Genomic DNA, 14,294 nt, shown 5'->3' with positions numbered 1-14,294 from the left:
TATTTAAATAAATTGTGTAAATGCAAAAACTAATAATTAATATTTTTTAAATATATTACATATCTAATTTTGCAGAGTGCCTAAAATGGGTTCAATGACTGTTTATTGCTAGGTAGCTCAAATTTTTTTTTATTACGACATGGTATGAGAAAGCATTATGTTTCAAATATTTTGTAAAATAGATTGTCCCATAATTGGAATGCAAAACTCTAGAATGGGCTTTGAATCGCTTTGAATAATTATTTTCTTCAAAATATGGTTGCATGTAACACTTTAAAGGGGATAAATTCACAAATATTGGTACAACTTAGAAAGAAAGAAAGATTAAAGAAAAATTAAATATTAAATTATAATTAATATTTATAATGATTGATCAATAGTTAACTAATGAAACAATCTACAAAAATCAATTTGAAATGTCAATATAAAAATCTGTAAAAAGTAACTAAGGTAACCCACATCTTGTACACGATTGAATTCCATCACCATATTTTCATACAAAATATATTTTTTCATACTTTAAGAATAAGTATGCCAATTACTTATTATTTTTAGGTAGTATTTGCAATTAATGTTAAACTGAATTTAAATTCGATTTGAGTTATTTTTAAGTGGTCATTTTTGAATTCCTAATCAATTAAATTCTTATATTTTACAGCAAATTTGTTTTTAATATCGATGATCTATTAAATAAATAAAATTATAAAACATTGCATTTTGAATTTACATAAAAAATTCATCTCTTTATGAGGTTTTTGTTTTTGCTTTAATACTGCAGCATTTATTTATTAGATGTATATGTATACTTCTAATATCACAAAACAAAACTATCAAATCTTTGCATTGCCCACAAAATAAAAAAAGTTGTTTGTGTAACATATGTTTTCCAAAGCAATTTTACCGTTGAACACGAATCTAATGTCAAAATTCAAGAATTACTACTAAAAGCGATTTTTTTAAAAAAAAAAACGACAAAATCACTGGTCTAAGTTTTTCTACTAAATAACTAAAATCTTTTAATTTATGTGGTTTTCTAGCCCTTTTCTCCTTAAATGACCTGTGCAACTTGTTAAGTATCTTTTATAAGCAAACATATTTACTCTCCCTTGCCCCTAGATAATCTGCAGACATAATCTGAAAATATGTTTGCAAATTAATGCTGAAAGCTACTGAAGAATACTCAAGAAAAATGACTATATTCATGAAAAAAATTCTAGACTTTATCGATTTTTTTTATTTTCTTGGGTTTTGCAGTTCAACTACCAATAACTTTAAATTCATATTCAGCGGTAAAAAATGCATGTCGCACAACTAGTACGTGCAAACTTTTTTGTTTTGTGGACCTGCGTAATTGAAAAATGTTAGATAAAAAAGTCGATAAAATCAATAATAAACTAATTTCGTACCAGCACAATTATACTATATAAATCCCAGAGTGGCAGCAAATAATGGCAGTTCTAAATCCCTGATATTGGCATTTAAACCACTTCATTACGCATTTGCGAATTTCTACATTTTTCCAAAGTGTGCACAGATGCCTCATGGGGCTACTCAACAAATAGTTAATTTGTAAATAAAGATAATGTAAAAATATGTTATTTTCTCAAATTGTTTGCACTAGAGCAAGATATATAATATAATGCGTTTGTATGGATACAAAAGCACTATAATTCGAGAGCAATTTCTGTCACTCCGACAGCGGAACCACGTGCAGGCAAAGATGAAATAATAATTTATAGTAGTTCAAGGATTCTGGATGTTTTGCGCACAGAAAATTTCTTTCTGACCCATAAATTAAACGAACAAGTTTTACAGACACGTGTAATGGAAATTTGCATGAAATCCTTGATAAAAGTACATGTTTTTCGTTTATTAGATTAGGAAAACAGGCATCAGAATTGGTTGTTTGAAAAATTATTTATGATACAGGGTGGTCCACTCAAAATTGAAAAATCGGACAACCCAGTTTGTGCACAAGGTAATAAATTCTATAAAAAAATATTAGAGTAAAATAAATGAAAAAAATTTAAGCAAATAATTGTTATATAATACTTTACATATTTGTCCTAATATAATTACTTGATTATCAAAGGTGTTACCAAATATTTTCATATAAACCTTGTCAAAAAACCAAATTTATCTCGATATTAAAATTTTAGTATTTTTTGTATATTGATATTGCATAAAACGTTTTAACTATTTTATAGCAAATATCTGCAATCATACGAATCATACTCATTCATACGAATCATTACTCATCTTTCATTTTTGAATATTGGAAAAAATCAGAATCAATAACCAAATGAGAAAAATTTCTACAAGTGCAATATGCATAAAAAGAAATATTTAATTTCCAAAAAGCAGTTTTGATTTGAAAAACTATAGATTTTATTAGGATATTTTAGTCTAATAAAAATTCATAATTATACACTTGAAATTAAAATAAAAGTCAATTTATAATTTTATAAATTAAAAATAAAAATTATATTGCATTTGTATGCATTATATTATTATGTATTTAGTAGACAGAAATTTGTCGAAATTTTGTTTATATTTACATAATATATATTCAATTTAATTATATTTATTTAACCATGTTTACCTCATTTCATATGTTTTATAAAAATAGCCAAAAATTATCCAACATATATTTTATGAGTCCTTTATATTATAATAGTATTTCAGGTGACATAAAATATGCGGAATATTCCTAGAAAAGATTTGTCATGATAACGATATTTTAATTGCGAATACTTTGCAAATATTTACGGGAATGTGTACCGTTTGCTCAAATTTGCACAACTAAATTTAGACGAAATTGATGGTCTGATGTTGCAAATAATAGGTAATTTGGTTCGATTATAATTATGTTTTTCATCATTTTGTGAATAGCTAATTATCTTCCAGACTTAAAATTATACGAAGATAAATTGTCGTAATCTAAAATCAACAGTTTTACGTTTGGTAATTAAATATACAACAGTTTCTGTAATAATAATATTTCGGGAACAGTATTATATGGATTCTGAATATAAAAATAAAATACGGAGACTACACCGATAAGGATAAAAGGTTTTTCAAGAAGAAGTTTCAAGAAGCTTTTTTATCAACTTATTACCTAGTATAAAATCAAAATGATTAACATACAAAATATGATCCTTTGTAAACACATGAATAATATTTTGATATTTTATCGTTCGACATGAACAAAAACAATTAGTGGCCGATTCCTCCGTGAAATTAGACCAATGTTATGCAGGAGTTACGTAGTGCTTCTCATTCAAAATTGTACTAAATACTGTCACAATCTTATCATAACTGCAACTTTCTGATATGGCTTAATAACATATGAGTGAAGTTGCATTTTATATGTAAATTGCTTCATTAATGTGCATATTTGTATAATGGCTGTATATTAAACAGGTATTGTAAATTAAAAAACCATATTTAATAGTTTGATATTTTAGTTATTGTTAGAGAAGAATTAGAGAAGAACATCCAAATGATGTGTCTAAACCTTGCAACGTCATTACTATTTAAATGTTGAGTCAAGTAAAAAGTTTGTTTCGATTATTCAGTAAAGCTAAACATGTTCTTTTAGAGGGTAAACGGTGAAGAACTTCCGTGGTATCTGGCTGAAAAACTAAATCAAGTGTTTTTTGAAAGCTCTTTTTGAAATCACTTTAATTTCATTAAGATAGTTTTGCAGAGATTGGAACAAATGTTAGTCAGAGAGTGCTATATATGAAGTATATGGTGGATGCATAAAAATTTCTTAACTGAGCTTTCGCAACTTTTGGCAGGTCATTATATAAGGGTATAGACCGACATTATCATGATGGGAAACAATATCAAAATTGAGGCAGTTTTCTTTCAATTGTCTGGCGTAATCTCTTAATTTATTTACAGCAAGATTGATAACTAATGGTCTGACCAACTGGAAGTAGGTTACATATAACGATTTCCTTCCAGTTCCACCATTAACACAGCATCATCTTTTGAGTGTCATTGCTGACTTGTAAACGTTTGTTGTCGCTCATCATCACTAAACTATGATTTATTTTGCTTCCGATTGTAGTATATGATCTACTTTTTCTTACCAGTTATAAAATGTTTCAGCAATTGTTCGATTTCATTGCATTTCAGCAGAGTATCGCAGACGTTAATTCTGTCTATCAAAATTCTTTGCGCCCAACTTATGAAGGTCCTACACATCGAGTTTCCTATTGTACTTAACTCTATGTAATTGGTACAAAACAGTTTTCTGAACAATTGTTAGTTTTCTCTTAATGTCGAGAGACCTGATTTACTCATCATGCTCTACTTTTTCAAGAATTTGATCAACTTTTTCAATGATTCGACGAGCGGAACGTGGCGCATCTTTCAACCATTTTCGAGCAGCAGATTTTAATAAAATACATTCCTTACACAGCATAATTTTTATCCCCAAGCCTCCGCATAATAATATTGCAAAATATAGCGATTTTTTTGTTAGTGGAGAAACATTTTCAAACACAAATAACTTTTGAACCACTTGACCAATTTCTTTGATTGGTCATTAAAATAATGCTTGAAATAATCACCAGGGTTCACTGGTGCTAATGCAATCTGCTGTTCCTAAATTATTTCTAACTAAAGTCGTCTATCGCGGAAAACAAAAAAAAAATCACTTTAATTTCACAATAAATGTAATTTGATCTCTTGATCTTACGTCCATGCTTTCGCATCTTCCAACTTCAGATTATAAGAGATACTAGATGAATCTAAATTCAACAAGCATATTATTTTAAAAAAACTACACTTGTTTGCTATCATTTTATATATGACTATCGGATGATGTGATGATCTAAAACTTCAAAATGATTTGCCGTAATTATTTTATCTTTCATTTATTACTATAAATATCAATAAGTCTTAATCTACTATTACAGTATTAAGTACATTTTCATAATACTACGAAACCTATAATTTATTTTGCACAACTCATTTATATATATATTTCTGAGAAAGTTGTTATGCCAGCTTCTTATAATAATTACAGAATATATTTTTCAGCCAATTCCATCAATCTGTCCGTCATGATTTCTCGAAATTGTTCATCGTTATTCCAGGCTTTGTAGAGAATGGCTTCTCTGTCTCCCAAAACGAAACCTGCGTAGCCGCCCGTCGATTGAACCACGTGCGTGGCTAAATAATCAGGCAGAATAATCGTGTGATCAAATATTATGGTCTCCACCAAAGCTGGCCGGGAAAAATATTTGTTTGCCGTCAACAATTCGTCGTAAGGCATCAAAATGTTTACATCTGGATTAAAATATAGTTATTATTGCGGAACTCAGAATAGTAAATCATACAAGTTTATATAAGGCTCATAAAGGTTTATATTTAGGGCTTGTTCCCTAAAGTAGTGTCATCAATTTTTTCTTGAAATTTTTTTGATTTCAGATGATAAATCTTTCTAGGTCATTTTTAACTTACTATAGGGTAAGTTATAGTAATCGCAAAAAAATCGAAAATGAAAATTTTTATATATCTTTATGTTTCAAAGGTTTTTAAACATGTTGGCATACCTTAGAAAAAATGTGTGCGGATACAAATTTTCGTCAACGATTTCGGCAACACCGATCAACCGATTTGAATAATTTAGAAAACATTTGATTCGTATTGATAAGGAGACGTGCTGACTTGTTTTTGGCGAAGGCAGGTCTAGCCGTTCCAAAAATTATGGACTCTCAATAAAAATAAGTTAAAAAATGTAATTTGGCGGTCAAAAATGTTTATTGCACATAGGTACATCAAATTAAGAGATATTTTATAGAGATTTCAATACACATTTTGTGTATTTTTTTTAGATTCCGTACCAAGATTTTTAATTACAGTACGGAAAGTTCCAGCAATTTGCCCATCAATGCACATCAATGTATAATCTCATTACAAAGAAAAAGGACAACCACTTTTCAATAATGCTGGGTTGTAAGGGAATACATTACGACAGCTCATAAAATACTTTGGAATAGTTTTGAATTCTATTCAAAAATACCAAAAAAAGTTTCGCAAAGTGTCCCAGAGCTCATTGTCAAGCGAAACGGGATGATACTATTGATTGCAGCTATCAGGGAAAAATTAAAAAAAAATATTTTGTGGTTTGAAACTTATGAACAAAGAGAAACTACTTTTTATTATTGCTGGGTTGTGAAGTAAAATACTCAAAAAAAAGTTTCGCAAAGAGTGTCCCAGAGCTCAACGTCAAGCGAAACGGTGTGATAGTATTGATTGCAACTATCATGGAAAAAAATTAAAACAATATCTTGGGGTTTGAAACTTATGAACAAAGAAAAGCTACATTTTATTAATGCTGGGTTATGAGGAAATACATCACGACAGCTCATAGAATACGTTGGAATAGTTTTGAATGATATTCAAAAATAGCAAAAAAAAGTTCATAAAAGGTGTCCCAGAGGTCGACGTTAAGCAAAACGGGGTGACATATATACGTTGGAATAGTTTTAAATGCTATTCAAAAATAGCACAAAAAAAAATTCATAAAGGTGTTACAAAACGGGGTGATAGTATTGATTGCTATTATCATAAAAACAAAAAATTATCTTGAGATTTTAAACTTTAAGTGCAACCCAATGCTTCGGTCAAAATTTGATATTTTTTCGGATAGTGTTGTTACTCTTCATTATTTTTGTTCATTTAGACTTTGAAACCGTTATTGTAATAATTCTTTCAAGACCCCCGTCAAAATGACACATTCTTTCCCTTTCACATATTATCAATAACTAAGAGTATTTGTTAAAAGACTTCAGTACATTATTTCAGACAGTAAGAGTATTTGTTAAAGTCACAATTCAGTACATTTCGTTAAAATAAGGTTTTCAAAATCGACTAATTTTAAAAATAATAAATGTATAGTTCAAACAAGACTTAATTCTAGAAATTAATTTTTGAAATACGTAGTATTATGCATATATCAATAACGTAAAAATTGAATACAATGGAATATAATAATGCTTATGTATTTAGGAAAATGTTATTTAATAGATCACACACGTTGCAATATAAATGTAAATTTTATTTTTAAAAAAGTCGAATAATTTAAGCATTAAAAAATTATTTTTTTGCATAGATTTATTGCCGATCAAAATAATATCATTTTTAAGACAATATGCAGGGTGTAAAAATGCAAAAAAGAATATGAATGAAAAAAATTAGAAGTGGTTCTCAGCAAATTTTATATTTTCAGAACAAAACTAAGATTTTATAAAAGATCATACAGTATTTCTAAATTAGAACAGTGTACTAACTTTTAATATTTTTTGCTAAAGTAATGAGAATATCGATTTTCCTTATAATTACTTGAATCTTCAATATTGTAAAAAAAATAATTGGTTTTCGTTTTATTCTGATATATTCAATACTTTTCGAGTAATTGGGTAAGAATTCTATGACTGTATTATCGGAATTTAGGAAATTTTATCGTTTTTCAAGTTATTGTTTTTAACTAACTAGAGTAAAACCAAAATCCATTAATGTACTCAAACAAAATTTAATATAAATTTCTTCAATTATTTGTAATATATATTGTAATATTTATTAAACACATGCAAACCAAACATTGCCTCAGAGTTTTATGTTCATGTTTTGATTTGGAGTGCGGGTAAAAATATTGACCTTTTGTAATTAATTTAAGAAAGAAATATAAAAATAATAGTAATCCCTGATATTCACTATAAGGTTTTATATATAATCGCTTATGGAAGAAATTTATAACATTCAGCACTTGGTTTTGTAGAAAGAATATGACGGAACCAACAATTTGAACATATTTTAGTGTATTTTTACAGTAACAATTGTGAAAAGGTTTTCTGTATTTAAAACCTTAACTTACCTAGATTATGATTTCTCAATTCTTCATTTACAACATTGTAATAAGCATCCACAACTTTTTGCATGTAATTGTCACGAAATTCTCGTGTTGTAGTTAAGTGCAACATACCCATTAGATCCCAAGAAGCTGGAGCATATCGTGAAAATTGAAAATCTACTAATCGGCAATCAATTGGCTTTCCATTCTCATATTTAAACATCATATTATTAGCCCAAATATCACCATGACCATAACATTGCGAAACTTTGATGATGCTTTAACTACATTGTGCAAATCTAAGAAAATTTTAGGAAGCTGTTCATTAATTTTTGCCAGTTTTTCAGGAGTTTTCAATTCTGGAATGAGGCGCATTAGAGCTAAAGTCGCTCTAATGCTGACATCTAACCATTTTTTCCTTGGACTTTTAACATCACTGACGTAAGTGTTTTCCTTCAGGATATCTCCAAATTCTTTATAAATATTATATGGTTTGGCTGAAAATACAGGTTTTGATTCCAATATGATACTTGCTGAATGCAAACGTGCCAGAGCTTTTGCTGCTTCTAAGCAATGCTCTAAATCCAAAATTGTTTTCTTTTTGTGTTCACAGTTGAAAAATCCAAGTTGCGATAAGTTTTCAAATACTAGAAGATCTTTGCGACTATAGAGACATTTTGGAGACCACTGTTTACTTGAACATTTTTGCAACAGAGGAATCAGCCCGTTAAAAAGTTGGGTTTCCTTTTTAAAAGCACCTATATCTTCTATATATTGAGCATGCACGGCCAATTCTTCAGATGATATTTTCAAGAAAAATGTATATACTTCATCTAAGCCATTCACGTTAACATTAACCGATAGTATAGCATGATCAGATATAAAGCCAGATGTATTTTCACCTAAAGCTTTCACAAAGAAATCCGAGATGGTAAAATATTTAGCATCCAAATATCGTTCCACTATCAATTGAACATCGGCATTATTGACGACACCAAACTTAGACTGAATTTCGGCCATTTTTACTGCAATTCTATTATAAAATAAGATTGAGACTGTTCCAAGAGATGAACGACAGACGTCTTAAATGCAATGAACTGCTTAATTAATTAACATATTTAGTAAATAATCATGATGTATGTAAAATCTCGTTAATTAATTTAATTTATGGTGATATTGTTCTGTCTGCAGCGCATATGCGAATAATAATTGTCTCTAGGCACAAATAACAAGTTGAAATGCATATAAAGTAAGTCATTTGTGTTACAAAGTTTGTTAAAACTTTAATAGAAACTTTAAAATTAAAAGAATAACATAAAATTACGTAAGTATAAATTTGTCACTTTATTTACTTTTAAGTAAATACCACATGTTTAGATAGGTTGATAGAATAGTATGATAACCAAGTATTATGATATTTGAAATATTGTATATTTGCATCAATATTTACAGACCTTCATATATATTAGCAAAGTCATTGCGTCTTGATATTGCCATTGAATAATATGTTATATTACGTCAAAACGAAATATTTAAACAATACTGCAACTATTTAGATTTTACTTGTATAATAAACACATTCCATCCGTGGTACGAATGTGGATTAACAACCACTTGTTCCGGTTTTGATAGTCACCAAGACTAGATTGATATCAAGCAGTAGTGAAATAAGATCTTCATTTGCAATTACAGATAAAACTAGTGGAGTGTATGGCATGGTGCCTTAAGGCAAATTGCTGGAACTTCCCGTACCGTAACGAAATGTTCGAGGAATACAGAATGTTTTCAAATAGATTATTATAAATATTGTAACATTGTCTAATATTTATAAGAATTATATAAACTGAATTGCAAAGTTAAAATTATTTGTTTAAAGTATATTAGAACTGTAGTCAGAATTATAAATTAAATCTGAATTATTTTCGATATACAAGAAAAACTTAAAAAAAATGATACAATTTTTTTTTCCAAAATCAATTATTTTGTTAAAACAAGCTGAATCATTGAAATTGAAACAGATTCTTTGAATCATTTAAATTGGACGCTTGGTTTTCTCAAAAACTGCCATTTTTTGCACATTCAGCTCTGTATCTTCGAAATGGCTGGGCCTGCCATTGCCAAAAACTAATAATCACTTTTCCCAATCATTACTAATTGAATGTTTTTTAGATCATTCAAATCGGATGCTCAGTTCACTCAAAAACTCGATTTCTATTTTCTGCACTCTTTGCTCTGTATCCCCGAAACGGCTGGACCTGCCTTTGGCAAAAACTAATCAGCTCTTCTCCCTATCAATAGGAATCGAATGTTTTTTGAACCATTCAAATCGGTTGATCCGTGCGCCCGAAAACGTGACTGGAATTTTGTATCCATACATACATACACACACACACATCTATTTTTCTGAGGTATGCCAAAAACCTTCAAAACGTCAAGAAATGTAAAAATTTTCAATTTCGATTTTCGGCCCATTACAATAACTTATCCTACGGGAAGTTAAAAATAAGATATCGGGTGCAATGCAAAATGTTCACATCACTATTAGAAATATTCTAATAATTATAATCTGATCAGAAAGGGAATGGTAAACCTTTGAGTTGCATTCTACAATCAATACAATCAATAGGTATAACAATAGGTTGATGTTCAGATTACACAAAAATTAATATAATATAGGTTCTTCTTTATATTATAAATAATAAATAATAATAAATCGTATTTCAATATCTGAAAAATTATAAGTCAAATTTCTATGTATATGAAACCTACTTCAAAAATTTATCGAACCATTTTTCAATTACTATATTTTTTAACATATTATTTTACAAATATTATATTTGTTTATTTGATAAATGCGGATTATTATATTCAATTTATCAATCAATTTCAGCATTTGGAAAAAATAACAAGCTTTTAAATAACTAGTGGTGTATGGCATCGTACCTTGAGGCAAATTGCAAGAACTTCCCGTACCGTAACGTTGTGTTCGAGGAATATTTAATGTTTTCAATAAAATTAGATTATTATAAATACTGTAGCGTTGTCTAATATTTATAGGAATTATATGAACTGAATTGCAAAGTTAAAATTATTTATTTAAAGTATATAAGTGAGCTTTAGAACTTTATCCAGAATTAAATTTAAAATCCGAATTATTTTCGATATTGAAAACATTTTTGCAACTTAAAAAAAATAATTTTCCCAAAAATAATCGTTTCATCAATACAAGCAAAAAGTTTTTTAAATCATTCAAGTTAAACGCTTCGTTCTCTTAAAAACTGCCAATTTGTGCACATTGAGCTCAATATCTCCGAAACGGCTAGACCTGACATTGCCAAAAACTAAATTTGATTCATTCAAATAGGATGCTACGTACTCTCAAATAACTCGATTTCTATTTTCTGCACTTGGTGCTTTGTATGTCCAAAACGGCCAGACCAACCTTAGGCAAAAACAAACCAGCATGCCTCCTTATCAATAAGAATCAAATGGTTTTTGGATCATTCAAATCAGTTAAACGGAACTCCCAAAAACGTCGACGAAAAATTGTATCCATGCATACATACATACTACATACACATCTATTTTTTAAGGTATGCCAAAATGTTCAGAAACGTGAAGATATGCAAAATTTAAATTAACGATTTTTGGCCCATTATAACTTACCCCTCAGTAAGTTAATAACGTAATAAACTGTTACAAATTATATACTATACTATATGAGTAAACCGATTTCGCAAAATTGATTAAATATTTGTTTATGTTTTATTTATTTCATGTACCTATATATATATATATATATATATATATATATATTTATATATATATATATATATATATATATATAAGAAAAATTGGTATAACAATAACTTGTGAATCGACCTCGTTTGCAAAAATTTAAATAAAATCTTGATTATATTACACAGAAAAGCACTCTTCGAAATTAGTCTGGTCAGGAGATGCGATATTCAGGTGATTTAATTATTTACTTATTAAATTATTAATTTGTATTTATATTTCGGGGTAACTCGAGCACATAAATGTGTCAATTAGGGCACAATATTCAAGCAATTCTCAAGCTCTTTATAAGTTAACTTCTAACAAAAAACCTTTTAACAGAATAAAAATTTTTTCATTCTATGTTTTGTGAAACTCTATATATGCAAATGAAATAAATCAATAGAAGTAGAAGCACCCTTAACTTCGGTGAAATATGATTAATGACTATATTGAAATATGGTGAGTTTTATAAATTTAATTTTTGTTTATAAAAATTATACATAACAAATACTAATGTTTGTATGATTTTTCCCGGTCCGGCTTGGCCAGGACGATCCCGGATTTCGCACCATGTGTCCCGGGTTTATTTTTTAAATTAACATTTGTCCCGGATTTAGATTTTTTGTCTTGGATTGTGTTGGGCTTTCGATAAGTGTTTGATAATAAAATTACAACTACCCATCAAATATCTGATAATGATATATTATGGCACAAGACAACGAGTATGTTTATATGAATCAATACGTTATGAATAAGAAACTTGCCAAGTCCAAAATTCCAAAATAGGCTTAAAACAGCTTCTTACCTTAATAAATTCGAACTTTGATTTTCAATTCAAACTCATTCTTTTGAAAAATTTTTTTTTAAAAAATATATGGTTATCTGAAATATAATAATTCTTACATTTTTTATCTATGGTTTTGTTCAGTGTTTGGGCCATGTATAAAATTCTGCACATATATTATCATAATAAATAGACTTATGCACTAGTCAAATTTCAATTAATACATTTTATGTCAAGTTTGACAAATATCTGAATCACTTGTCCTAGACAGTAATAAATCTCGTTTTCATAACTTTTGCTTTCAATTTAATTATTGTATCAACGTTTCAGAAAGTTCACGATTATCAAGAGACCATTTCAAACCAATTATAAATTGATAAAGTTCGGTTATTTTTCTATTCAAATATTTTTCTCTTCTATAAAATATGGTTGTAGGAGAGAAAAAGTATTCTAGACGTATTTGCCATTTCTGAATATTTGATTGCTTGTTGCATTTTATGAACAAGTGATAACAAAGATCCATTTCAACCTATACTTTTCAGAAATTTGGGACATTCAGAGTCAAAAAATTCTGATTCCGAGGCCAATATTTGTTTTAAAAAAATCCGGGTTGCAAAGTGAAAATCCGGGACAGCCCCGCCTAATCACGGTACGGTACTCTTCTTAGTCTTGTTAAATTTGATGTGATTAACACTTCCTATATTGCAAATTATTTTCAAAATAATTAGTTAGAAAAAAAGCGGCTGTGATAATTCATTAATATTGTTTTGAATTGCTTTGAGACTATTACTTTGAAACTCTATATATTGATCCAAACAAAACTTATATGCTAAAAACTAAAAATTCATTTACCACTAAAATATTACTTATATTCAGACTTTCAGAGCCAGTACACGAATTCGAAATGCAAGTAAACTGAATCCGTTATCATAACGATTTTTATAACCACGAATGACGTGCACCATAATACCATAAATCACAAGAGAAATTTCTTTGGCCTCTAAAATGATCACATATAAATAAACCTTATGCCTCTTGGAGATTGCTCGTCATAAATTTATTGTTTATGATAATTTACATTACATAATGTGTTGAATTTAGCAAAAATTCATATTATGACAGCTGCTTAGTGACGATTTCGTGAAAAATCTTATCAGAATCGACGCCAGCGCACACCCGCCCACATTTTTCCAGTGAGGTGTTTGAACAATGATAAACGATCGTATAGGTAAACATAATTATTAATTCAGATACAAACAAACGCTGAGCAAATATGCTGTCGACAAAGTCACCTCGCTATTTCGTATCATTTTTAAGACGAATAATTCAAGAGTATATAAAAGCAGGTGTAAACAGTTGCTACATGTTGACTCGATGAGAAAGTGACAACAGTAACAAACCACTGTTTCTTCCGGGGTCTAAACAATCTTTTAAGATTGTTTTACCAAATTTAAAAAAAATAGTTTTTTCGATCGCTTTTAGTTTTAATGTAATTAATTGATTTTAATGAACTGTATTTATTGTTAAGTTAAGAGTTTTTCTAAGGTGAGTGAATCATAAAAATTCCTAATTAATTGCTGATGATAATAAACAATAAAAGTGAAGTGAATGAGTAATGAGTGAATAGTGTCAAATATAAAAAAAAAATCTATCTAATATAAAAAATTTCAAAATATATTGTACCTATAATTAATTGAGATAACTTAATTGAGCATGAAAACGTTCTAAAAGTATAAATTAATTTAGAATTCATTCCTAAAACTTCGAGTTTTAATTTAATGTATTCTAAATTTTTATTAATAATTTAATAAAATTAAAATAATATTACACTCAAAAACTTCTTATTTCTTTGTACGTGTT

General features: G+C 28.5%; 1 protein-coding gene and 1 pseudogene across 1 annotated transcript in view; both read right to left on the bottom strand.

The window, feature by feature from the left end:
• Positions 1 to 4,871: 4,871 nt before the first annotated feature.
• On the bottom strand, positions 4,872 to 8,890 carry LOC113366991 (annotated as a pseudogene).
• A 4,416-nt stretch (positions 8,891 to 13,306) lies between these two features.
• The window catches only part of LOC113366990, a 15,466-nt gene continuing 14,478 nt past the window's right edge, over positions 13,307 to 14,294 (bottom strand). Inside the window, exon 7 of the mRNA XM_026608629.1 lies at positions 13,307 to 13,434. Within this exon, the coding sequence (XP_026464414.1) occupies positions 13,307 to 13,434 (128 nt within the window). The remainder of the gene's footprint in view (positions 13,435 to 14,294) is intronic.

Source organism: Ctenocephalides felis, unplaced genomic scaffold (assembly GCF_003426905.1).
Source record: "Ctenocephalides felis isolate EL2017-DRISC unplaced genomic scaffold, ASM342690v1 CF-g0.4_SCAFFOLD_01170, whole genome shotgun sequence".
Lineage (NCBI taxonomy): Eukaryota > Metazoa > Arthropoda > Insecta > Siphonaptera > Pulicidae > Ctenocephalides > Ctenocephalides felis.
The sequence above is the reverse complement of the archived record's forward strand: the minus strand, read 5'-3'. Positions and strand labels throughout refer to the sequence as shown.